This window comes from Pygoscelis adeliae, unplaced genomic scaffold (assembly GCF_000699105.1).
Source record: "Pygoscelis adeliae isolate BGI_AS28 unplaced genomic scaffold, ASM69910v1 Scaffold113, whole genome shotgun sequence".
NCBI classification, from domain to species: domain Eukaryota; kingdom Metazoa; phylum Chordata; class Aves; order Sphenisciformes; family Spheniscidae; genus Pygoscelis; species Pygoscelis adeliae.
In genome coordinates, this window is record NW_008825108.1 from 3,176,908 (window position 1) to 3,204,809 (window position 27,902).

At 39.9% G+C, this 27,902-nt stretch overlaps 1 protein-coding gene across 1 annotated transcript in view; it reads right to left on the minus strand.

The window, feature by feature from the left end:
- Window positions 1–27,902, minus strand: part of NAV3 (neuron navigator 3) — a 280,691-nt gene that overhangs the window by 47,317 nt on the left and 205,472 nt on the right. The window contains exons 13-19 of the mRNA XM_009327527.1: window positions 20,482–20,614; window positions 16,869–17,145; window positions 13,983–14,688; window positions 11,927–12,415; window positions 5,346–5,387; window positions 2,858–3,018; window positions 837–1,025 (exon numbers count right to left, since the gene is read on the minus strand). Coding sequence (XP_009325802.1) covers window positions 837–1,025; window positions 2,858–3,018; window positions 5,346–5,387; window positions 11,927–12,415; window positions 13,983–14,688; window positions 16,869–17,145; window positions 20,482–20,614 — 1,997 coding nt within the window. The remainder of the gene's footprint in view (window positions 1–836; window positions 1,026–2,857; window positions 3,019–5,345; window positions 5,388–11,926; window positions 12,416–13,982; window positions 14,689–16,868; window positions 17,146–20,481; window positions 20,615–27,902) is intronic.

Consider the following 27,902-nt stretch of genomic DNA (forward strand, 5'->3'; position numbering starts at 1 on the left):
GATTGATGAGATGATGTTATAGAATGAATATTCATTAAATTTTAGTGGGGTGGTTTTGGTTTTTGGGTTTTTTTGTGTGTTTTGTTGTTTTTTAGTTAAAGGGTGTGAGAACTTTGTGCTTATGGGAATTCTGCAAATAATCAGATTTACCAGAAATGTTAGGCAGAAGAAAATGTTACAGTGCATTTAATTAGGAGTTGTCAGATGCTCTGTGGTTAAAAAAGAACAAAAACCAAAACCAAGACAAAAGGTATTCCCCAAATTCCAGGTGTTGTACATAGCATTGAAGAAACCAGACCAAAGTAATATCTGCATAAAGAATGTATAGAGGTCAGATTAAATGACAGAGTTTAAATACAGAAATTCATATCGTGTTTGCTGTAGGAAGCTGTAGGGAAGTGGGGAAATGAAATGACTACAAAAGAAAGGGGATGCTAAGTAGCACTGGCGTTTGGGAAAAAAAAGGAAATACAGTAGTAGGACTAAGAAAGCGTGGAATCACACTAGTCAAGGTATGCTCAGACATTTCAAATTTAGAGGCAAAAAGAATAAAATAATTTTCCAAGTACGGCCTCCTTTCCTCCAGAATTTCTGAAAAAGGATTTATACATGTATAAATGCATTGCATATCACTGTGTGAAAGAAATATCTTCCACGCTTTAGGGTAAGGAAGTCCTGTGAGTCTAGCTCAACAGAATTAAAAGAAAGCTTCACAAAATTATTTAAGTTTTTATGTTGCAGAAGAAATTTTTTAAAATTTTACTACACTTTGGAGGCCTATTTCAGGGACCTATTTTGGGGTCTATTCGCTGATCCAAATAGTAACTCAGTCTTACCTTCTTCCATGCTGTCCCTGAATGAACCTGAATGACTAATTGCTCGTGGTCTCTCTTCTAAGGATGTAGCACTGCCACACAGTTGGGAGTCATCATACAGATCAAAAGAAGTATCCTGTGCAGGGATGCTGTTTGAACGCATCATACTGGGTCCAGGAAGGTTAAACTGAGACAGGTTGGTTGGACTCACTGGAATACAAAGCTTTATTAATGAAGCACATTTCCATTAAATTAATTTTGGTTCTGCACAAAATTGTAATGTAGGACTAGCATGGTTAGGTGGATCTTATGCTGTTGAGAAAATGAAAGGCTTTTATTCCTACATACAAAGCCACCACAGAAAGGTGAAGCAGATGATCCCTGAGGAGCTGGAGCTGGATGAGACTAATCCTGTAAAACACATGGTAACACTAACAACACTGGTGTTTGAATGCACACTTCTTCACTTTGACAACCCAAGACAGAAAATCAATGGGGGAGAGTCAAAAGTTAAAAGTTAAAAAGGAATAAGAAATAGTAAGTATTTTTTATAAGCAGCTCTTCTAATAAATCAGTATCTGTATTTTATTGTTATATACCTATATTACCAACCAAAGTTTATTGGCATATGCAAGACATATTTATTCTTTGATTTTCTACAGCACCAACCACTATATAAGGTTAAAATTCCTGCACAGGCCAATTGAATCTCATCATAATAAATAGGATGAGAATCCAGAACAATTGGTTGATGAACCTACTCTAAGCTTTTGCAAAGTTTATTTGCGAGTAGGAAGGAAAGCCTGGTTATGGTTCACCTGGACCACATGAACTCAATGCCTAGAAGAAAAAGCTGATTGTCTACCCAAATTCAGCCTCAGTGTTTGAACTTTTATTTTAGATCGTGCAAGATGTGCCTTAAATCATAAACTACCAGAGCAGCTGTGTTATGAGAGCAAATTATTCCACAGGGATATGATAATGGAAAGAAGCAAAGGACAATGACAAAATAAATTTAAAAAAACCCTGATCTTATTGCTCTCTGTTGTGAGTACAAGAACTATGAACAAAAAGAAAAAGAAGATAATTGTAAACAGAAAATGACAGAGTGAGAGAAACTCTGCTTAAGACTCTGTGTCTAAAACTACTGCAAGTACATGAAGGAAATCCAAAGCAGTGGCTTGCCTAGCCAGGATTCAATTTCATTTTTAAAAGTGGCTTTGTTCAACTTCTTTTCCCATATGTAATAAAGACCAACACTTGTATGTCTGATCACTTTCTTTTGAGTGATGCCATAAGCTGCGACAGAGTGACAGAAGTGTGACTGTTTCAAAGGTTGCTGCTAATTCCACAGTAAGAGCCTAAAACACAAAAGGTCATTGTGAACCTAGGTGTGTGTCCAGCGCGGTGCAAATAAATGGTTTTCTATTAAGCATTAAAGAAAAAATAAAATTGTTAACAAAACTAAATTTGTGTTGGATTAACTTGAAACAAGATCCAGAGGAACCAAATCTAAATCTTGACCTGTAATCAAATAAATCTGAAATGTGACTCACGTCCTAAAATATTATATTGCATTCAAGGATGGGATTTGGATTGGGCCCAGTGCAGTTATAGCCAGGTCCAGCCGCTGAAATGCATTGGAAAGGCCTATCTCAAAGCAAACCTGTATATAGGAAAAAAGTAATATTTAGTGTCTGGCCTGACATTCACTAAAGTCACTGGAAAAAATCCTACTGACTGTGAATCCTAAAAGATGAGTAGCTTTGAACTACAAGCCAATTTCCAGCTCTGCCTCAGATTTTCTTCTCCTTGGGCAAGTCATAGAGAATCTGTGCTTTTTTTCCATATGCAAAAGAGGAGGTACCCTGGCCCACTCCATGAAAAACACCGTGAGTTTCCCTTCATTAGTGAGGTACCACAATATGATAATGGAGATGTTAAAATAAATTATCTAGTTTGGCAAACTAAGAAATATGAACGGTTGAATTTTATGATTCTATTCTAGAGCGGGAGAAACAGGGAAGGGAAACAGCATTTACCCAGGTTGGAAAAGTGATATTTTCCGGTTGCAGATGAAGACATAGCTGAAGGAGAAACAAGCGGGGACTGACTGCCAGTGTCTTGGAGGCCTCCAGTTGAATGGGAGCGCAGCCACTCCTTGCCTTCCTCCTGACTCGTCTGCCGGGATGATGGAGTATATCTGAAAAACCACAGCTGACATGCTCAAAACAACGACAAGGTGACAACTGGGAAAGAAACAGGTGTCATAAATACCCTTCAGCAGTTAGATAGAATAAAACCCTTGGAAAGCATCAAGTCTAGCCAAGTGATTATCACCAGGGTAAAATTTACCATCTTATTACAACAGAAAAAGTACAGGACTTGAAAACCCTTTCACCTTCGTCCCCCTCCCCAAAACAGCATTCCCTTCGTTTGAAGAGATACAATGATAAACCATAGATGACAGACAACTGAGTTGACAGGAAAGGACTTCAAAGCTATAGGAAGTGTACAGGCTGATGCAAAAGCTTGGAAACTGTATGTCTGGGATGGGGAATGGACAGACTAGAAGCCAAGAAATGTGAGTAGCCGCTTACAAAATGACATCTGCCATAGATCATGTGGGCAATTGGTTAGATGACAGGAGTGAAACAGACTGACAACTCTGAAAAAGGAGTTTGCATCGGTAATGACAGCTACTCATGGTCATACGTGCGGTCTGTCGCTCTGAATGCTACTTGGCATTGTGTCCTGCCCCAAACTGGGGGGAGGGAAAGGGACAGGAAAAATCCGCAATTAGCAGAAACAAGTTCTCTGGAAGGAAGAAGTCTGGCAATCAAATCATTCATCAACTGCTTCCTATGGCAAACCAATAAAACAAGTGCAACTTGACACATGGTGCTAAGAGGGAGCACTGGTAACTCACTGGCCCAGCCTCTTTTGGCTGGCCTGGAAGAAGGGCAATTCTGGCAATGGCTAAACATTAAAATGTTCAGGCAGTGTGGGTCTTAACCAAGAGATTGTTTTCAGCAATGTCTGTGATAGCCTGCTTCATTCAGCACAATCTCCTGCTGAGAAATGAGCACCTTCTTCACCACTGTCATGAGCCATCAGTGTTCCCCAAACAGCAGAGCAGATGGGGCTTTTGATACTCTGGCTTCAGGCTTGCAAGGCACAAGTATTTCTGCTTAGAAAGCAGATTAAATGAACATGTAAGTTCTCATGTTGTGCTTGGGATTTTGTACAATATTTTACAGCATTAAAACATCTTGTCCTGATTAAATATTTACTTCCTTTCTCCTTTCAAAAAGACAGCTATGATCTTTGCTTATAAATGTGGTAGAGCAGAGTTACCCAGTGGTTATCGGATCAGAAAGTTGGCAAAATGAGAATTCAGGATCTGGGTCTTGGACTGGGATGTCTGCATATTAAATGACATTGACGGTCTTTCTGGGATAACTGATCAGGATTATATGCCTATAAGCTGTTTTCCCACTCCATTTCACTTTCAGCTTTCAGCCACCATTACAATCGTACAGTCACAAACCTCAATCATCCCATTGTACTGTTGCAGGGTCCCCTTTATGCCTCTGTCATGTCCTCCACCTTTTCCATTCTCTCCCAATCCACAGTGATTGTTTTGGGATAATGGGAAATTCGATTAAATTCTTTTTAAGGAATGGATAGTGCAGAAGAGCAGAAGGTGCTATCTAGTGACAACACGTTAGCGCTAACTTAAAATTTCATAAAATATTATTTATAAATAACTCAAGAGATTTAACTACATGATTTCAGTGACTGGAAGGCTGCAGAGTGTCTGTGTGCATGCACATAGACCCTTGCTTGCCAAATCTCCTTCCTGGATTAGGGAGATAGGCTGCCATGCCAGACAAGTTAACTAATGATCCCCTCCTTTAACCATGGAGCGCAGAAGAGGGTAGATGACTTCTGTTTTCTGTGATGAAGGCAGCTCTCGTTAGTGGGGAATTAGTACCAAAGTTGGACTCTGAGTATTGCTGGATAGGGATTAAGAAGACTAGCTGGAGCAGGGCTCATTTTATACTTACAAACCTTGGATATTAAAATTAGTATTTTCTAGCCTTAGCCTTTACTAGATTTTCAATTCAAATTGCATGACTGTTTGCATTGAGAGTTCAAGTTCAGATCCACCTCTAAAATGTTGTTTTTCTCAATAATGTTTTCAACAATTAGTCTCATTGAATTGCAAAAGTATCTTGTTCTGTCTCTTTTAGCTCTCCAGGATTCAATGCCTTTTAAGATTCATTGCATAAGGAAACTATCCTTAACAGTATTCACTTTCCATGATATATCTTGAAAGGAAATTTTTTTACTAGGCAGACTTAGAAAGAAAAAGTCCATTGTTAAAATCTATGTTTTGTGGTTTGAATTTAAGTACCAAGAACTCTGTTGTAAACAGGATCAACAAAAGGAGAAAGAAAAGGAAGGACAGTGTAGAAAGTTACAGAAAAACAGAGAAGTAGCAGTCATGCTCAAAAAAATATATACCTTAATCCCTTTTTGGGTAGTGTATTTCTGTCAAGCTGCATGCTGTTAAAACAAAAAAAATCCCTAAGGACATACAGTAAACAGGACTGTTCAGAATTACAAATTTTAAAGCTCTAGATATGTGTGCATAACAGAAGGTCATTTAATGCTTTTTAATATATCTTTCATGATAAATCCTTGACTCATTGGAGGGGACAATAGGACATTGACTGCTGCACATTCATTTTTCATCTAGACGTGCTCTGGGCTGGGTCAATAGTAATTTGGAGACTGTCCAAGTCAGAAAGAAGTCCTTCCTTACCATTTCTAACCTTCCTACAGCTTCACCCTGCAATCTGTGCGAGAATCATATGGTCACAGTATGAATCTTTATTTTTCACAGTTGCCTATGATATGCCAATAGATTTCCAAAAGAAATGAAGGTTGCGGCACCTGCTAAGAGACAGCATGGCCTTGCCAGAAGCCAAATGACAACTCTGCTTGTAGAAATACGTGCTAAATATACAGACCCTTGGCTTTCTGTTGTTGTGGGGCTCACATAGTAAGGTGATGATGGGGACAATGAAAAGTGGCACCAGAGCAATGCAGTTCCGTATTCACGCACATATGGTGGCAGAGTGGCTCATCACCAGAGACCTATTGCTGGAGTTTTCCTAATTTAAACCCCATCACCAGAAGGGCACCCACTAGCCTTCCTTCAAATAAGTGTCATTTGGGCATTTCCTCATAAAGACTTGGTAGATTGGTCCATGACTAGTGTGGGTTGAATTTGAACTAGTTATCATCAAGTAAGTGTTGCAATGTTTTTTCCCTTAAGAACATAATTTAGTGTCACCGTATGGATTAAATCGTGAAATGGCTTTAGAAAGTTTCTGTATTACATATCATAATCACACCTCTGAAAGCAACAGTAATTTAGGACCCTTCCTACCCAGGAAAACTCTCATGCCGTTATTAAAGGTCGTTTTCTATTGTGCTGGGTGTGCTGGAGGCCCCGCTGCCATGTAACCTTGATCCAAATAGGTAAAGGCAGTGAAAATATTGTTGGTGTTAACAATCCATTACCATTAGGGCTCAGACTAATGGAAGTAACACCCTCTTACCACCAGGAAGTTTTATAAGGCAATTTCACTGATTTAATCAGGGCCTTGGGGAGAAAGCAAATAGAAGGAGGAACTTTGCAGGATTTCAGCACAGGCCCAGCTATCATGGTCCATGTGAGAGTAGCACTCTATCAGACAGGATGAAATTTTCAGCATTTTGCTCCCAACATAACTAAAAGGACCAAGAATGGTTGGTGAAAGAGAACATGCATTTGGATGCATGATTCATTTATTTTTTAGTTTCTTACAGAGAAGAATGGGGCCTTGGTGTTCTTTTATGCACCTCTAAATTTCAAAACAAATAAACATGATGGTAATAACAAAACCAGTTTCTTCTGGAAATACTTCAAACAGCCTAATGAACAATACTTTTTCTAATATTACTTTAACTCAAAGTTCTATGTATTTCAAAATAATCTATAGCACATTATCTAAAAATAATGGAGCCAATCAGTGCTCCTTTAAAGTAATCCACAAGCCAAAAGTTATAAGTCAGTCAGATAAATAGGCTAGTAGTGACCATAGGATTTTGCTAAAAAACTTTTGAATTCAGGTACCCAAATGAAACAGAGGTGAATATTTCTCAACATGAGCATGGAGTTATTGCAACTGCATAAAAGTGAATGTGGCAAACATTCGTTTTGCTTTTTAAAAATACTAAATCTTATGAAGATGCTCCTAGATTTTAGATAATTGCATGAAACTATTAACCATGGTTCTATGTAACTATTAATTCAGACACATAACTGCCCGTATCTTTTTAGTATCTGAAAGCATTCCTCCACCAAGAAGCTGGATATGTTACTTCTACGGAACTTGGACCTTTGGTAAATATAACTGAACTGTAATGTGTAGTGATCCCGTTAGGACACTACCAGCCTGACCTCAGCGCTCAAAAGATCTCTAAAAATGATATGAAAAAAAGTCAGTCCTTTCCTGAAGGAAGCAATGCATCCACGGAATCTGTCTCTTTGGCTCAAAACAAATACCAATATAAAGTGAGGCTGAGAATATTGTAACTTTCCTGATGTTTTACTTCGCCATGTCAATTGCCAAAAGCAGTCTTGCAGGAAGATGCATGCAGATGTAGGCTGAAGTTATCAAGACCACTGTTTCTCCGTTCCCTTTTGTTTACTTTGCACTGCTGAAACCGTCTGCAAGTTCTCTGGGGGAAATTACAGGAAGCCTTACAGTTCTCAGGCTCCTACCTGCCCTCGGTGTTGAGGTTAACTTGGGAAAGGGCCATAATGCCATCTCTTTGTGCTATACCTAAGTGTTGCAGAGTTGTTAGGGAATAAAACAAATTATCGCAAGCTAAGAAGCACCTAGGGAGGTCTAGCGCAGGCTGGGCCAAGCTGATATGGGAATTATAAATGAGTTTCTACAAATGGCTGAGCACACAAGAAAATCTGACACATGACGCACTGTTTCACACCTTAAAACTACAACCATCAACTATGGTGATAATTTAAACCAACCGAAAGTCTTGAAAAGCTTAAGTGGATTTCCATGCACTTTCATGGCCCTCAAAACCAAACATTCTTTTAAAGTAAACCACAGCAAGCCAGTCATGTAATTAGAAACTACTTCCACTCTGCTAACCTTAAAATGAAGCCATTATTGCTGATGCAACCAGTGTTAATTCCTATATTTCTGCATTTTTTATGCATCCATTGCAGTGTCACTCAGACCAAGCAGAAGAAAGACACAAATCTGCAATGCCCAACAGCAATGAAGGCTTCAAAATAACTATTGGTGATATGTCCACCTGGAAGGTTTTATCATTTAAAAATCATTTAAATTGGTGAAATATTTATCATATTTCAGCCATTAACCCCAGTAGACAGTTTTATTTTAGAGTATAAGTACCTGTATGCCTTATTTTAGTCCCTCTAAATTGTTGTAAGCTAAAATACAAGTGTCCTCCCACATAGGGAGTTACACTGCTATAACAACAGAAGTAGACTTGTCTAAATAAATACTGCTAGTGCAAAACCAGCAAAAGTCCTGAGGGAGATGCAAATTTTGCTAAAAAAGCAAATATTTTGCTAGTATTTACTGAACCCTGGTTATTACAATGCAAAAGAATCTCATCAAATGACAAAATTTGGCTGGAGTTAACTTTGACACTGTGTCAATACAGCAGTTGTCAGGGAGCTCTGTGTTTATTCCATACCATTGCTTGGTGGGTAGCCTGAAGCCTGGGTGTGGGCAACGTCTGATCATCCCTGGAGGGATGTGTGGGCAGAGACCTTGCAGACTTGCTGTCTCCATGGCAAGTGACTGCTTTTTTGGAGGCAGTCAAGGGCTATTCTCCTTAGCAGGAAACATAGATGTACCCTGAGATTTTGGTCTCATTTTCTGTGTTCTTTCCAGTTGCATCAAATCTTTCCTAAAACTTGATGTCCCGAAGTCTTCAAGTTAAAGCCTTAACATGAAAAAGTAGAATGGGATAACTACTTTCAAAGATTTACATGTGATACTCTCATTTTCAAAACACTGGGAAAATGCTTTGCCCCAGCAATGGCACTACAACCCCTTAGACACTGCCTCCTTTCTGCAAAATAGCCTCATCATTTCCCATTTTGTATCTGTGCAAATATATCCTGCCCTGTTATATCCCTTCAGGCTAATAAACCATTGATTGCTAGTCTTTGATAACTCTACCAACCAGTCAAGCACCTTACTTCATTTCCTTCATTTGTTTGTGAGAATGTACTCTGAAACAGCACCTAAAGCTTTACTAAGTTCAGGATTTCTTATTGTATCTAATTCCTCTCCTCTACTCACAAAGCCTGTTTTCCTGCAAATGAATTAAATTAGTCGTATTTAAAAGGCTGATAATGACAAATCCCATGTTATCTGTTACTTAACTCATTTTGTTTAATATCCTCTGTATCTTTCCAGGAACCGAGGCAAGATGGCCTCGCCCACAATCCCCTCATCCTCCATCCCAGCGCTCCTCCTCGCTCCTTCCTCAGCACAGACTCTTTGAAACCTCTTCGGTCCTAATGACTGCAGGGCTATTTCAGACTGTGTCTGAAGCAGGGAAGTGAAAAGTTCATCAGGACCAGTAAACTGGAGTAATCTTTAACCTTTTCATTCCCTTTTAGCATGCTTGCCATTAGTGATGCTTAGCTATCAAATTGCAGTTAATGCTTCGACGAACCAAAGCCATGTTTATTTGTATCATCTATTATTAGCTCTCTCTTCTCTTTTAGCTTTCCCTAGGCTTTCTGTGTGTAGAATTGATGTCGCTTGCTAATTGTATCTCATTTTGTGCTTCAGTCTTTCTGATTTTGTCTCTACATGATATTAGTATATCTCACTATACAGACTGCTCATTCAGTCTTTTGCAAGCTCTAGAGTGACTGAAGAAAACAAATAAGCCCCTTTGCAGATGATTTCTTATGCCATGACAGGCTACAACTAGTATTGCCAGAGGCATCTCAAATATAATCTGAGTTTATGAAGGAAAAAGGACATAATCTGTTGCCAAACATATCTGTCTCTAACATTGCAAACCAATGCTTTTGTTGTGAAAAAATACTTTGCTACATGTAGGTTTTACTGTATAAAACAGTTTAGAAAAAAACACAGCACTTGTAACAGACCTTTCAGAAAAATCAAACTGCAAAAACCCTATTGGGGCTATAATTCAAGAAATGACAACATTTTCTCTAGGTACATCTATTTGTTTTGAGGCCAGATCAACATGATAAATGGCTCTCTCTGGACTCAATCATAATATCCCCATATGGACAAATCTGAAACTTAAAAAATATTGCCAAAGGCAAAGTATTTGGAACCACTGAAATTAAGTCACTGAACAAATACATAAGGTATTAGTAGTGGGGGTTGCTCAGGAGCTTATGCCAAACCATTAACATTTTAAATGTGATGTTTAACATCCTCTGTATAAATATGATCTTTGGCATAAATTCATACTCTTCCACATCATCCTATTGACCTCACCATCCATATATGTAGCACTAAAAATTAGTGAAGGTTTTTATAAGCTAACTATTAATAACTAACTTTCTAAGAAATATCGTCACATTCAGTTCATGGCACATTACTAATGCAAATTTCTATTTAAAAATTAAAGGCACAGTGCAAATTACAAATCACTTATGTATCAGTGTATTTTTAACTATTGTTGTTATCATACTTTATATTGGTGCAAACATATGTTTTATAGTGTTGTATTTATATTAGTAAGAGGTGTGATTTTAGCTGATATAGTAATACTTATGAATGCAACATAAGAGAATGAAATCTGCGGAGAGTTTCCATCTAGATTTGGCAAAGAGTTGTTTAGGGGTTTGATTTTGTTTAGTTTCTTTTAATGCTGATTCACTGAAAGTGAAATCTTTCCATGGAAAGGAATGGTATTGAAAAATCTCTGGTTTTATATAAAGGGAAAAAGGTTCTTAACATTGTATATTTTTCACATGTATACAAAAAAGATTTTTTTTCCTTTAAATAATTATGTATTTTCTAAACAACTAAGTTTAACCTTTAAAAGTTTACAATATTTCTGACTGGTTCAGTATAATTTTCTTTTTTGTATCAAAGAAAATATTTAATATTGAGTTTTCAGTCCCCATGTGAGATAAGAGTTTCATTGTCAAATCTTGAAAATTTTCACAGGAAGTGAAAATTACTTACTGACTAGCAAAGCTTATTTTTTTCTCTTGCAAAAGTCACACAAAAAAAAATTTAAAAAAATCGTGGTACAAGTGTGCCAGAGTGGATTTTATAGTATAAAATAAATGGTAAAATATCTGCATGTTAAAATGAGCAAGCAGGGGAAAACCCTTTCTTGCTTTTGTTTGTCTGTTCCAGACACTCAGCAGGACTGTGCATATAGTGAGGGTCTCATCTTGTAAACTGTCTCCCTGCCAGTGAAACTGCATTTTAGTGAGGATCTGTGTAATGATTACCATGTAAGAAGCAACTTGTCAGGACTGGGCATTTTAAGGCAACACTGGTCAGCTGCAGGCAGGGGCCCACCAGCTCTGCCTGTGCTTTGAGCTAATGGGAAGAAAACTGCTGGGGTCCCACTGCTGGAGAAGATTTGTTAGCAAGAGGGCAATGATACAGCTTTGGAGCTGCCAATTGCTGGGACAGCAGGTAGGTCCAGCTTGCAGGAGTAATTCTGTGGCTGTTTAGATTCGCGTTTAATTAGACAATTTTCCCCTTTTCTCTGGTTGTTCTCCAGAACAAGGGAACAAAAAAACTTCTCAAGATATAGAAAATGTGCTTGTAAAACCTTAAAAGGCAGTTGATTCCACGTCCAATGCCTGCGATTACTTTCAGCTTTCTTTTCTTCCTTCCTTCCTTTTTTACATAAAGGACTAAGCTGCTAATTAAACAGTGTCCCTTTAGGAAAACAGGTGGAGGGTTTATTTTTTTGGCTCCTGTCCTTTTGCCTCTCACTGGTTTCGTGGTCACTGTATCTATAGGCAAGCTCACCTTTCCGAAAGAGTAGATCTGACGCTTCCAGTCCTCATGAGCAGGCTCTGAACCTCCTGAGTGCTTGTTGTCAGTCCAGAGAGAGAGCCATGATGGCTAAGAGGAAGGTCAATAGACTCGGAACTGGTGTGAAGGCTAGTCATGGACTGGTAACTTGGTGTGTCCTTACTGCCCGCTGAAGAGCTGCTCAGGTTTGCAGCCCACACAAGACCACCTGATGTGAAAGAGTGCACTGAGGCGGGACTGGAAGCCAAGGAGTGACTTAAGCTTACAACATCTGCATTTAAGTCCGAAGGTTTACTGAAGAGGGGGCTGCTGCTACCACTTTGCCCACCTGCACTGCCCATGCTGCCTGTGCCCGAGGATGGCGATTCCAGGCTGCCTTGCCGTGCCAATGTGGTACTAGGGCTGGGCATTGCCGATGTGGGTTTCACACCTTCAGTACTGGGTGCAGAGGCAGCTTTACCACTTGCCTTGGCACCAAACAACCTAAATGTAAAACAAATAGCTTTAGAGAAACTGATAGCCACATTAAACATTCATGGCGTAACATCCTAAGAGCCAAACTACACATTTTTAATAACTGCTACTAAAATCATGCCTACCTAGTTGATCAATCGCATCACAAAATTAAATTCACTTAACCATATCACAGTAATCAGGGTTTGTTTCATTAGCAACAGCTCTCATTCAGTCCTGTTCAGATGTGCTCTTTGCACATACAGACCCTCCCAGAGAGAGTTAAAATAAGCACATTTTTGTCTTATTTGTGCATAAAAAGATTACACTTTCACCCAAATTCAGGAATTATGTGTTCCCACAGCTAAGTCATTAGCTTTTAAACCCTTCACTTCTCAAATTAGCTAAAATGATTGCAAAAAACACTTGCAAAATCCTTCATAGTTTAATAAACATCTAGGTATTTGTGTAAAATTTCCTTCTCGTTCTTTTGCACAGATGATCATGCGGTCATCGGTCACGTAGTACCATTCAGACAGAATAAACTGCACCAGAGCTAAATGGGCTCAGTTTGTCTCCAAGGACAGTCATGACAGAGGTGTATTTCACATAATTGCTTCCAGCAATTCTATGGAAGAAAATTCTACAGTGATGATGAACCCCCCCCTGCCAAATCCTCTAAAACTGTTGAAATAAAAGATCATGTGATGACTTAATGTTTTACTGGAAACATTTTAAGCTGCAATTAAGGTGCAGCTCATAAATTAATAAGAAATAAATGCAAAACGTATCGTGATGTAAAGTAAGCATGGCTAATAACATAAGAATCCGTTCTACATATTACCAAGCCCACAAAAATCAGCTGCAGCTTCCCAGCAGCCCGGAGATGCTGTTTTGGTAACTAGGCACAAGAGGGCACTATTGGCTTTTTCTCCAACAGTGGAAATGCTCCGTCCCAATTTACACTTCATCCAGATTTATACTTCCAGAAACGTTACAATAGAGCATTTCCAATTGAAATTTAGCTTTGCTAATGTTTGTGATGAAAGATGTAACAAAGCTGCTAAGATAATGTAACGCTTGTAGCTGGAGCTGCCAACAACGTGAAAGCAAATACTTTATTTATCTATAGAGCTCTTCAGTTCTCCGACCAGGCTATGGCATTGCCTGTTCCAGTAACAGAATGTGCCTGAATGAGGCGTCCTTCTTCCCTCCGGGGGTTTATCAGAGTATTGAGAGGGAACTTCTCATGTGCCTGAATATTCAATAAGAACTTAGAATCATAGAATATCTCAAGCTGGAAGGGACCCATAAGGATCATGGAGTCCAACTTATTCTAGCCTTCAAACTGTTGTTATGGGAATGTACCTAAAATGCTCAAAACTCAAGGAACAGCCATTTCATGTCTGGGAAGGTCTTTAGGCCTTAGAGAAATAATTGCATTGTGTGAAAAAATATTACCCTTTTATCTTTTTGCACGTGGTTCTCCATTTGTGGCAAAATATGCCCTGAAAAGGCTTCTTGCCCAGTGCTTCAACACATTGAAAATCCCTGCTTTATATACTGCAACTTCAGGAATTCATAGAAAAGCACTAACCTTCGAAAGGTGGGTGAGGCGATATCTGGGTATTTGGATCCTGGCTGCCTAAGTCCCGGCGTGCCAGAGGCGCTCGCTGAAGTTGGGCTGGATTTGGGGGAACTGGACAGAGAGACGCTTTCGGAATCGGACACGGCCACCTTCTCTTTTTCCTTGTCCGTCTGGTTGATGGTGACGGGGCTGGACCGCCCGGACCCAATCTTGCTTGGCTCTCGCAGTTTGGTGGCAGCGGCACCAGCAGACTTGCTGCTGACATTGGAGTCGATGCTGCTGGTGCTGGAGCGGTGGCCACCCCTGCCAGGGATCCCGCTGCCACTGGATTTTGACGGGCGAGGCAAACTTCGATATTGCAGAGTCGTCTTCGAGTTCATGTGCAGGACGCCATCATCCTGGTTCTGGGAACCGTCTAAGCTCGTTTTCCGCCCTGCGTTGGACTTCCCCCCGATGGCTGAAGATTTTGGCATTTTTCCTAGAGTCGCTGACCCGCTTGTGATAGTTGCTCCGCTTGTGGTGATTATGGTAGAAGATCCCATCCCAGACTTCTTGAATCCAAAGGACCCCGTAGCAGTTGATCTCCCAATGCCAGAGGGAGGCTTTTTTCCTTCATCACCGCTGCTTTTTCCTGCATCCGATGGAGAGCGCTGAATGGAGGCTCCTTTCAGGGGAGTTTTCACTTTTTCTGAAGCTTTTGCATCATCTGTTTTTCCTAAATAAAAGTGTATTTGAAAAGGTCACTTGTGTTTAAGCTGTAATGTCTCAATATCTAATTTTAACTCTACATAGTTACAATTTCAAAATGAAAAAATACACAAATAGAAAAATTTCCCTGAGAAAACAGACCAATTTGGTCTTTGTTCCCCCATCAGCAGTCAGTAGCAAGTACGATACATTACAGGTAAGCATTAAGTATGAAAAGCTTGAAATTCTCCTGAGAACTTCCAGTTTCATATATAGCTGGAGAGCATAGATGTGGAAAATTATCCTGAATGAACTGTAAGGAATTTTATTTGGCTTTTTTTTCTGTTAATAGTATTCCTATATGTAAGAAATAATATTTGAAAATAAATCATGAAATGTAATTAACATTTCCAGAAGTATGACATTAATTATGCATGTAAAAATTAGTGGCACTTATTGAGTTCTTTGGTTTTCACTAATTACATTTTTTAGCTTATAACTAAAATTGTTCTGATTTTAGTTACACAAAATTATCAGGGAGGGATTATGTTGTCATGGTATGAAACTTCTTGGCCTATGATATCAGTTACATGAGTTAATAGTCTTTGTCATATCCTTGATATCTTTTCAAGATTTTTAATTTTCCTGAGAGGCTGTCTTCAGTACTGCACAGACACATACCTATATACCAGGTATTTCTACATAATGTTATTGTAACATTCAGAAAGGTTGAAATAAGGTATTTTCTTCTATCTTAAAAGAAAACACCCTCTTCTTATTTTTACAAACAACTTTACAGACAAAAGATGCCATTTCTCTTCTATTCTAATTCGTCTTCAAGCGTCTATTGTATGCTCCTAATAAGGAACACATACTCAGCATAACAACGTTTTTAATTCACTCTTCAAGTGACTATGGAAGTTTTGGAGGCGGGTGGCCTACTTTGTCTTAAGGAACTAAACTGTAATAAAGCGGAACACCTGCAAGTCAAAACTAAATCCACTCATGTTTTTACGCAGTGCACATTTTATGCTACACAAACACATGCACACGCCAAGATACGGCTCAGACTCCCACACTGGGAACACACAGATTACTACTATATGCTTCAAAACTTAAGGCCTCTGTTCTGTGTTGCACAGTGGTTGCCTGCTCGTCTTCAGCAAAACAGCAGATCTGGAAAACTTAGCTTGGCATGCGGTAACCTTTATAGTATCTCCTTTTTTAATCACTATTACAGAGGTGTCATTTCTGCATCCATACGACCACTGACTGCAGCAATGTTCCTCAGGGATCTTAGAGTTTACCAGTTCCAAATTGCAAAGAAACAAAAGGCGCTCACAAAGGATTTGAATTTATTCTGAAAAGTTCTTTGTTAGTTACCTTTACAACTGGGGTTTAATGCATGCTTATGCAGTATTTTGTCAGGACAGGACAAAGGTCTAGAAAATGTCCTATAAAGGGTTGATATTTCCCTAGTAAAATGATGGATTAGATGGTCTTAATAATGATGGCTTCTGCCAACTTTGGATTTTTTGCTTCAAAACTAAATGGTAAAAAGTGGCTACTACTTCTGAGAGGCCTTTCAGAAGAAGGTAAGAACTCATCTAACCCTGAAGAAAGTGTGTAAAAAGATATTTTATTTAATTTCTTAACAATGGACTATAGAATGCCTGCAGTATCTGAAATGTGACAACTCCGCTTTAGTTCAGAAACACTCGTTTTGCGTCCCCTGACTTGAATGCCAAACCTTTTTATCTCAGCTTCTAATCTTTTGCAATTTTTATGCGTATGTTCCATTATCAAAGGTACAGGCTTTCTAGAGAACAAAGATAAGGCAGACACTAGTCCAAAAATACATTTAAGAATTCCCTGATAGAAGCTGATGTCCTCAAATGATAGGAAAACAAAAGGTAATCACAGTTTATGTTATGGATACATTCATGTATGATTAATAAATTATTAGTATGGAGTGTAGCAAACTAACAGTTATAGAGATGAACAAGTTAGTATATTATTACAACCTTGGCTTGCAGTCATTTATGAGAAGAACTACCAATATGCTTACAGCTCCTCATGTCTGTCACACACCGATAATATCCATTAATTACTTTTAGCCCACTAAAGATTCCTTACCGCTTATAAATGAAGTCTAAGTATAAAGCTTTAATTTTCAGTGCTGTAATCTGAACTACAGAAGTTTCCTACCCGGGGTCTTGAGCGCACTTGTTCCTGCTTTGTGCCTGGACTGAGTTGTTCCTACTTGTGCGGTCATGCCTCTTCTCCAGGATCCGGTCTGTGAAACAGAGAGTGATGCTTTCTGCCCCCCCTTCTCTGACTCTTCAGACAGCCCCGAAGGAAGGCCTTTCCACTTGCCACTGCTGTCTACGCTGCTGTCAAAATCTTCCTCTGGTTTCTTCAGTTCTTCAGTGCTGCCCCAAGTTTCGCTGTCTGTAACTGAGCGCTTCTCCGAATCTGTCTTCAGCTACAAGAGATTTGCATGAGAAATAGTCAGTCTCAGCATCTTCAGTATTTGCTGATTTTTTAAATCACAGGAGGGGAGGAGAATAAGCGTATTGATTTGTTTGTAGCAAGGGCCATGGAAACTTCCTGTCTAAAACATGAGTATCCTGGTCCCAAAAGTTTAAAAACATTGCCATTTTGGGAAGACATTTTTCTTTTTTATTTTCAAAATATTTCAATTCTTTCCTTCATAGACAAACCATAATGAAGTGAAACATAATTTACTCTAATCATCAGTGGTGATACCCTCACCACTCCTCAACTCCCTCTGAATTTCACTGTGCTGAGAGCCTTTGCTAAAAGCTTGAATGGGGGAATTCCTAAATATACCACTAAAATCACCTCAGACTGGTTTCATGCCTTTTCCTACCCAAATCTTCCACTGACCAAATTACGAATACTGCTCCAGCAGCGCCACTACTGAGCAAGGATAACATCTTCAGCAAAATTATCAGTGCTACAGCTGATGGCTTCTCTACTCGTTTGTCTCCACTGAAACGAATTGTTTCCAACAAAAAACTCACTCTAGCTCTATCAGCTAGCAGAGCAGCTAGAAGAGAGACTTACTCAAGCACTACCCACCAGCGGGGTGAAGGTAACCAGCTGGGGTCATGCTTGCTCCAAAACTCAGACCCGTGTGGAAGATGCCCCAGTGAGGACCTAACACCCCTGCAGCATCTGCTTTCCCTGGTGTGTGCTGATAAGGGTGTGCTGCAAGGAGCAGCCCAACAAGACAGACAACGTAGAAGCTGTGAAAGCTGCTTAAGTAGAAAGGTTGGAGACGGACCCTACCCTCTGTGTTTGACAAAACTCGCGTTCTTTGTGCTGACAGGCTGTTCGTTGTAACCCTTCCTCCCGTGTTTTCCTGCAGCCTCCTGACCTCAGCCTCAAGCCTTATTTGCACATCATCATCTCACCAGTCCTGCTTACCTCTGCCCCTCTTTGACAGCAAAAAGCGGTGCTGCTCTCAGGTATCACTCTTCATTACTTTTGTCTGATGTAAGCACAGCCCTATCCTCATACAGCCAACCTAAGTGGGACTGCAAACTGGATCGCTTTCAGGGGAGGGCTATTTATTATTCTGTGTTGCCACAACTCCTTCTCCACAGAGACCCCTCTGTGGCTGTTTCCTAGGCACTGCTGTCATAAGTAGGATTAATACTGATTAGATGACCGACAGAATAATCGGTTGCTGTTTACATGTTTGTCATTTGAGGCATACAAAATGCAAAAGCTCTCTGCACTTCCATAATTTCATATGTGCTTTGGAGACACGAGCAGAGATTTTGGGAAAGGATTGATGGGAAAAGAGCCCAAGCAAACATCTACACAAATACCGCAGGGTCCTTCAGAAGAGAGTTTTCACTAGTGTTATTGTTACAACACGTGTAATGCTCCCAGAACTTTTCTCATAAATGAACGGTTATAAACACATAGCTCTACATTTTTAAAGCAAGCTGCATTATTTCCAAGAAATGACAAGTATAATACTTTCTAAAATCCTCTCTTCACCATTATGGGATCTGAAAAGCGATGATAATCCTCTTTTAATAAGAAAACAACAACAAAATATGCAATTTCTGCCACAGGCTATAGCCAGCTTGCACTGCTCTGATCACTTAAAAAGACTGCAAAAGGGATCTCTGTGTTGCATGAGTATGTCTTACACCTGGAGAACAGCTGGCAAAATACTTATATATTCTGCTCATCTCAGCTTCTGACTGAGATTGCAGGCTAGCATGGAGTACAGTGTGTTCTGATTAATCTGCCTGGTAAAGGCAGACCTGATAAATGTCTGTTCCTAGTCTTCATAACATAAAGCAGCTCTGGCAGGAAAGCAACATTTGAACATGTGCTGCATCTCTGTCTATCACTGAACAAATTGCAAATACCATCTGGTTGAGCTGCTAGAACATGAGATCACTCGAATGAAAAACCCACAAAGAGTTAAATAGTCAGCCTGAGATTTCCCAGTCATGATGATGATGATGATGATGATGCAGTGGATGTTTTTAGTCAGGACTAGCTGGCCATCACTGTTGATGTGAAAGGGAAGAGCCTGATCTCCAGTTAGCAACCACGGGAGACCCTGATGGGGTGGGAAAGGCAATGGTAAGGGCTAAAGAATGCTGGCATCTGTGCAAGTATCTTTGCATGAGTACGACATTGGCCTGAAATCTGTCCTGCTGCAGATTAAAGTAATCTTCATTCCCAAAGTAACTTTATTTCCCTGTTTTTCTCCTGTTGACAAAGTCTGCCACAATCTGCCATCTACAAAACAGATCTCTGAATTGCAGGCACTGGCTGCCTGCAGAAGTCTAAGTGGAATTGGCAGTGTCAGTCTTGTGTCCTGAATACTTGACATCAAATCACTGGAGGCAACAACTCTTCCCCTATGCTGAGTGTTCAGTCTTGAAGTTCCCCGCCTGTAAACAGATGACATGGCAGAGAATACTTTTCTATTGGGACTAACTTTTCTGTTTTTCTTTCTTTTTTGGGGGGAACTGAGTCCTGCAAGCATTCTGTATTGTCTTTTTCATCACTTGCAATTTTGAGGGGAGCTGGGAAGAAATACTGGGATCCAGAATACAAGGGCTTTCGAGAGAGAGAGAGATATACACACATATATATGTATTACGTATATAGCTTGTGGCTGTACGCTGCTCAGAACTCTATTTTGACACTATGCATTGTCAGCTTGTGGGCCCATGGGACACTTTCATTCCTGGACCTAACTGGGGAGAAGAGAAGCTCTGCCGCCTGTGGGGTCCTTCCTTCAGCTTCTTTCCTTCCAGTGGCGAGAACAGGGAAAGGACAGTACCACCTATGTATTTCTTCCCTGATATGTGTCAGCTCATGAAAAATGAAAACTACCTTATTTTACATTGTGCTATCTGTTGAAAGAAATACTCCAAACAAGATGAAGTGAGTAGAAATCCACCCATCATGGATGCTGTCATATGGTGTTTTCTTGTGTTAGGGTGCAGCGGAGGCTGGGGGCTTCCTGGGGCTGGGACCAGTGGGGGCTCCCCCAGGGAGAGCAGAGCAGGGTCTCGCCAGCCAGCACCTTCAGCAGTAGGATGTGCCCTTGGAGCAGGGCACCTGAGGCCTCAACCCACGGGTCAGGATTGGGTCAGTGGTGTCCATGGGCTTCTTGCACACAAGTGTGATAGAGGAGTTTGTAAAATATGAATATTTCATTTGTTTCAAAGGCATTGATACTAAACTTTTTTCTTTGTTATCCTGCACGCTTGTGGGATGTTGCAAGAAACGGCAATGAAAAGCTACTCACCTGGGCATGAGTGTTCTTCATTGAAGAGGCTGTTATATTGGAATAAGAGCTGACAGATGAGGTGGTATTCAAATCATCCGTGCTGAGGTTGTCAAGAGTATCACTGAGGCCACTACTGACTGAGCTGCTGTCATCCCAGCTGCAGAGAAAGGAGCACATCTACTTTACAGACTGCGTGTCAATAGGCAGAAAGCATCTCAAAATCAATAGATGCGATTACTTATTCTTCAAGAGGTTTACCAGAAAATTTTCAGTAATATTTCCTAATGTACAATGACTATTAGTTTTCAGACTTTTTAATTAATTACTCACTCACTGTCAAGTGGTTGCTTGTTCAATTAATGAAAGACCCAGGTGCCTTTTAAAAAATTAACATCAGGTCTAAGCAAGCGCTAGTGTAAGTCATTAAAACAGGCTGTTTCATGCTTCACTGCCATCACATTCAGTACACTGGCAGGGAAATCCATTAAACCTACCTGGTATTGCTAGCCAAAGCATTATTAATAGCTTGGAGAACACCTGATGGATTTCCAGGCTACAGAAAAATAAAAGGAGTATCTCTTCTGCAGCCTAATCGACATCCAGCAGAAAGCCAGTATTTCCACAAGTTTTATTTTCTTGTCTTCAGCCTTTGTCTAGTGGGTGCAATGTCATCAAAATAGGATTCCCTGACAATACAGTCACCCGAGTTGACAGAGAACACATTATATGTCTCAAGAAACACAGGCTGTCAACTCTTCTGCTTTGGGAGATTGAGGCAGAGGATGCAAATGAGAAAAAGGCTACTCTTATAGAAAAGTCATTTACCTACTCTGACAAAAGCCTTGCTTTTGCACGGAAGGGAGGTTGATCTATGTTTCTCAGACCTTTCTCTACACAATTGCTTCTCCATGGTGTTACATTATGACTTTTAGCTTATTGCCATATACAACAGTATTCTCCCAGTTTTGCTGCATCTCCACCTGTTAATCTTGTTCTGGATTATTCCCAGGCCACAGAGTTTGAAAAGTATTCACCTTATCCCACTTGCAGTGGGATTCATCTCCTATAGTTTTAGCTATACAAAAGTTAGGTATCTCATTTAAGCTATCTATCTGGGTGCCCTCTCTAACCGGTCCAAGAAGCAGGCTCCTTTAGGAGGTAATTCATCCTGGCTTAAAATGTCTCAGGTTTGTGGGATGAACTGTCCACTGAAGGTGCCTCTTTATATCTTTCCCTCTCCTACAGAGGAGAGGGTTGATAATGCCTGTTCTAGACACATAACTTCTGGAGAGACAAAGCTAGGTGACATGTTTATGCATGCTGGTAAAGTTCAAAACACAAAAGAGAGTACATGATATCCTTGTTTTGCTGTAGCCTACGTCATGAGCCACCTTTTACAAAAAATCTAAAATTCAATCCCACAATCGAGTTGAAGCTCAGTATTATTGCTACTAGTCATTCAGACCAAACAAGGAAAATATCTCTGAATCCTTATTTTACACGTGGTGTCTTGGGAGATTAAATTCACTTGTCCACTTCTTCATGGAAGGCTTTAGGAAGTCATAACAGCAGTGACAGTGAACTGCATGGTACAAAATGTGTGCTGATGCACCAGAAAGTTCAGTGCACTGGTCTTGTATCATAGCAACTGCAGCAAGCGTTACCTTTGTTTTGCAAAAGGTAGAAAAACACATTAGTAAGCCGGCTCAGTGACAAGATAAACATATTTCAGAGGGCAAGAGTTTATTACAGTGCTGCATTTTCCACCATTGCGTACAATGACTACAAATAAATACGTCTTCTGCAACATTTCCAGGTACTATACACACCAGTGATTTAATAATAAAATTTAATATCTAAGAAATTATAATATCATACCTTATAGGCTGCCCACATTCACCTAAAAACCATCTCTGAAGCACTAGTTATTTATACTTTCTGTATTTTTCACTGTCTAATGTGATATGGAATTTCACTGATGCTAAAAGCCATTATTCAAATGCTTTTTGCATTTGAATATGGGAAATATATGGGAATATACTTTGTATAACAGTGTTAAGACGGAGAACCTTAAAGATGGATAGAAACATAAATAATATTAAATGCGGTTAGGTTTTAGAAAAGATAATATGCCCTTATTAAAAGATACTTTAAAAAAGGAAAAAAAAAATCATAAGGCAGATCCAAAATGGGATCTATCGGGTACTTTCACAAGCAACATGAACTTTTAATGTATGACATTCATGTCAGTTAATACTTGACCATCAGTTTTCTGAGTCTACCCGAAGACCCTGGGGACCAAGATCAATGTTTAATTCTGTTTCTCCATGTTTGTTTGCTATTTTATTCTATTTTAATTTTTGGTACTTCATTTCGTGCTCACTTTTCTCTGTACGAAGATTCACATTTTCTAAATACTGAAATAGTTCAGCTGATTCACAAAATACAAACATGTTCTCTATAGCTGAAGTTTTCAGGCAAAAAATAACTATGATCATGTTTCCTTTCTATTATGGCTTCTCTGTGGGGTTTCACACTCATCACACCTCACTCACCAGTGGATTATTAGTGGGTTCTGGGAACGCTCACGGCCATCTTGTAAGATATGCAGAAGATTATTTTGACACCTCCACTACTGACCTTTCAGAGTCATCACTACATCTGCCTGGATTTTTTTTCTCTTATGATAGGTGCTCAGAATGTTTTCTAAATTTGGGGGCTTTCATACCACCAAATTTCTGCTAATACTCAGTATGCCTGTAAAAACCAGGAATATCCAAAACCTCTTTCTTTCCTGTATGGCATTTTTCTAGGGACTATTAGAGAAACCAATTCCTACTTGAAACAATGTTTTGTACCAACCTTTTGAAAATACATAGTAAAAATGGAAAACTCCAACAAAACAGACTGTATCAGCCACCCTTTAAGTGCCTTGTCCAGAGTTGGTTTAACTTGTTCATGCAGCTAAATCTTTTCTATTTCAGTACTTACTGTTTCCACCTTTTCAGCCCTCTTTCCCCATGTCTAGATAGTATAGTTACTATCAGATGAGTTAATATAATTTTTGGATAATGAAGATGCCTTATTTATAATTTGGAAAAAACATCTTGATGATTCATATTCATTTCTCCTTTAAACTAGCAAATGTGTGACAAACAAATCTGGCAAGATCAGATGTGCATCACCTCGAGACTGAAAACGCATTCTTGGGAGTCTGCAGCAAATTCTCACTGTAATTTTTGTTCTTGTTCCTCCTACCTCCCATCAAAACAATATTAATTGTCAAACTGTACCTAAGGGACTTAATATAGGCTTTTAATATACTGGCTAAGATTCAACTTTCATTTTCATTTTATCTTTCATTTACTTTTCTCTTTTTTATGCATCCTACAGAGTTTATGACAGGTCAGGTTAGCATTGCTGCTTATTAATGCCTGACACCACTTCCCTTTTTAAAACCACATTTTTGCTACTTATAACATTGGCAAAATCTGCTTTTTTTTCATGCTGGGTGTCAGCTTCAGGTCAATTTCTTTAAAAGAAAGTGTCAGCAAATGCAATTCAGCTATCTGGGAGACTGATGCTAAGAGAAAAATGCCCTGTTTTGACAAGTTCTGGCAACCTTTTCTTTGAGAAACCCCTGGATCCCAAGAGGAACTGGAGAAGAACCTTGAAATTCAGCAAGCAATAATCTCCAAATTAAGGATGTGCATTTTGCTGTTTCTAAGAGAAATCGTCTCCAATCTGGATAATTTATAAATCTCTTCAAAATCACTGTTTGCATATGCCTGACAGAGATTTTTTTCAGCTAACTGGCCAAAGGTTCCTCCCTACCCAGCAGCTCAGCTCAGCCTGCAGTGTGTTGCCTGGTTCTGAGTTCAAATCAGCAAATGGAGAGCAAGCAAACAGCCCAGCAGTCACTACTCTCATTGTAAATGTATGTAACAACACAGTTTTTGATAACATACTATTTTTTCTCTAGAAACGCTTCATTAATTTAGTGCTTATAAGAGGTCTGCTCTAGGGATGAATCTGAATTTTGCATAAAAGCAACCTGCCTTCTGTCATTTTTCAAAGAAGTTGAAAGACTTCTGTAACAAAAGGGACTATATGAAGCATGATTGAAGCCCCTGGTGTACCTGCAACCTGAAAGATATTAGGTGACTGCTTTAACCAACTTATTTAACAAGCTGGACACCAATAAAGAGCTTCTGATTTTCTTTAGAGCTTAGCATCTGACTTGTAAAGATGTAATGCATGCAAATGTGTGCTTTGAACCTACAGTTTGCTGCAGGGGTATCTTAAAATTTAGGCTACCAGCAAATCAAACTTCACGTCAAAAACCAGCAGCTATTTTTGGCCTTACTATTGCTGTACCTCAGCTTTCCATCTGTAAAATGGACACAATACATGCACAAATGAGTTTGAAAACAGTCAATCACAGTTATCAGAATAACTGATAGTTATCTATCAGAATAACTGATAGTCAATCACAATCACAGTTATCAGAATAACTGTGGATACGCAGACATTACACTAAAAAGCACCTTAAAAGAGCCTCCAGAAAAATGTTCAAATGGCATATGACAAAATAAGGGGCTGCACATGATAAATAACAAGGAATACACAAAATGCCAAATAACTGCTTTAAAACTGAACACCCTCAATCTACACATTATATAAAATAAGGATTATAGAGATTGGGTTGACCAAACCATGATTGCCTGAAAATGTATATGCACAAGAAATCTGAATTAAGGTTACACAGGCAACCCTTTTGTTACTTCTCAGTGCTTTTACAAGCTCATTAAGTTCTTTTCACACAGCATGAGTAACATTCAGCTTTATCAACTTTATAATTCTGATAATTATTCCATCGTTTCAGTCATACACAGGGCTGAATCAGAGCAGGGAATCTGTACTGCAGTAGGAATGCCCCTTCACCTTGGGAGCTAGAGAAGTGTGCCCAACCACAGGGCACCATAGGCACCAAGGGGTGGCTTCCCTCCCAACCCCTGGTTAGATTTATGGCCACTGTGTTACAACCTTCATCCAGAAACATACCTCATGCTTTTTGAGTTTGCCCAGGCTCTTCACAGTAACATGAAAAATATTCTTTCTGCTTAGATCTATGTTTTTCTTTGATGCACTAGGTGTGCCTATGAGATTATTTGCACTAGCTAAAACTCATCCTCTAATTCTAGCCTGCATCTTTCAAATCTGAACAGTTCTTGCCCATTTTGAAGCAAGAAATCACACTTCTGCTGGAGAAGACTTCCACATTGTCTCTAATTGCTGAAGACGGCTAAGAATATTGTACACATTCCAGTGCTCCACAAATTGCTCCAAATGCTTCAAGCAAAGTTCCAACTCCTTGATCATATCAAATACTCCATGAAGTTGAGGAATCCACAACTTGCTATCTACACAATTGGTTAGTCTCCACTATCACTTTGTCTCGCTTTCATTAGTGTGCGTTAGTACTGAAAAGATCTCTCCGTAATAATCCTCTCATTGACCTTTCTACAGCATAGCTGTTCTAGAAATAGCAAGGTGTCTGAAGTCAAAATACCCGGTGCTTAACATCAGCGTGTAGATCTGAACAAAGATTATAAACTTATTCCCATAAGTATTCCCTCAAATGGAAAGATAAATTGCACTCAGCTGTGCTCATGACACTTTTGTGTTTGCTTTCCACAAGTATTTGGTTTTCTTCACTTGAAAATAATCCAATTCTGAGTTCACACGCTGAAGTATATGAACCAAATGAGGAATATTTTATATGGGATAAGACATTATTTCACACAGCAGGCAGGCAAGCCAACAGAGCTCTAGGGCAAAGATGCAATGAAACAAGCCAGATAATACTTGATTGTACCCTACATAATGAAGACCTGCAGAAATATGCAACAAATTTTTCTACGTGTTTTGCGTGATGGCTGAAAATACAAAATGCACTGCATTGGGAGGCCAACAAATCCTGAAGGTACATGACAAGAGAAAGCGGTACTAACAATCTGTGTTAGCTCCGTGGATACCTAAAATATTCTCCTTTCACAGTACCTGTTTCAGAAAATCAAAGCAGTCTCTAATTGCAGACAAGACACGGCGGAGCGCCCAACCACAATGATTGTTCCTTCCACCCTTCCTGTTTCTATTTTCAGCATTCTCCTACAAGCCCTTAAACTTGCCAGCTCAGTGAAGTCCACCATACTGATAAGCTGGGTCAATGCCTGGAATTTGTTTCAGCATTGGCGTACTTCATTAATTTTTGAGAGCACCTCCAGCCAAAGTGGCCTAAGTATGCAAATGAAAAAGCTTTTCACAAGCAGATCATCAGACATATGAAGGCAGCAAGACTCTAATCAATGTGCTATCGAGGCTGGAAAAGTATGGTTCCTTCAACGCATCCAGCCCTTGGCATAGTTTGACGAGTTGCTGGCATTTTTTTCTTTGGTTCATTACCCATTTTTGCAAGCAGAAGCAGGAACTACAGCTTGAAGAATACAGCTCTAGAAAATAAAACCAAAACCTTTCCTCTTAAAACATTCATTTAATCAGAGTAACTGTTGTATGTAGGGAGGTTTGTAACTCTGAATGAAAAATAGCACTTTATTTGTCACATGCTTTGGACTGCACATGAAGGGCTTTAGGCCACCGTAGTAGACCTACAATCCTTGCGTGTCTTGCTTAGGAATGAGAAATCCTTAGTCACATTCTTGCTAATGCCAGGGGAACTCACATATCCCCAGGGACTTGCGTATGGATTTGGGATTCAGGGAATCTGAACAAACACATTTAGCAAAACAACCTTTACTCGCTTTTTATAGCAGCTCTGAGCTTTCAAAACATTAAAACACTTTTAAACACTTCTAAATCGTTCATTACCATAGTGGGTACATATAGGGCAGTGCCCACATGTATTTCTGCTGCTGAGGGGAATGGTCTTAGAGGACAAATAAGATACCTGAAATCATAACAAAAGAGTAACATTCGGGGCTGAACAGAAACTTAACTCCTGATTGTGTGTTTGAGCAGCCGGCAGCTCTCACGAGGGCGGCTGACGAGGAGTGGATGGAGCCAGGAGCAACGGCTGCCACCCCCCACTCCCACTCAAGGCAGCCCCAGGGAGTGCTGGCCACCAGGAGCGCTGCCAACAGGACGGGCAAACAGGGCGTGGCGCGGCAGTTTGCATGGAAGGGTGCGCAAGGAGGGCACCTCTTCGAAGGAGAGGCACTCCATGGGCCGAGTGGGGGACTCGGCATGCACATAACCCAGCAACTGGGCACAGGTCAAGGGCACTCATCCTACCCGACCCTCAAGGCAGAATGGTGGGCACTCGTCTGAGGGTAAAGGCCGCGGCTGCAGCTGGGGGGTCTGCACCACCTACCCCAGCAGTGGCCGATGCCTCCACGCAGACGGAGCTGCTGAAGGGAGAGGCTGGA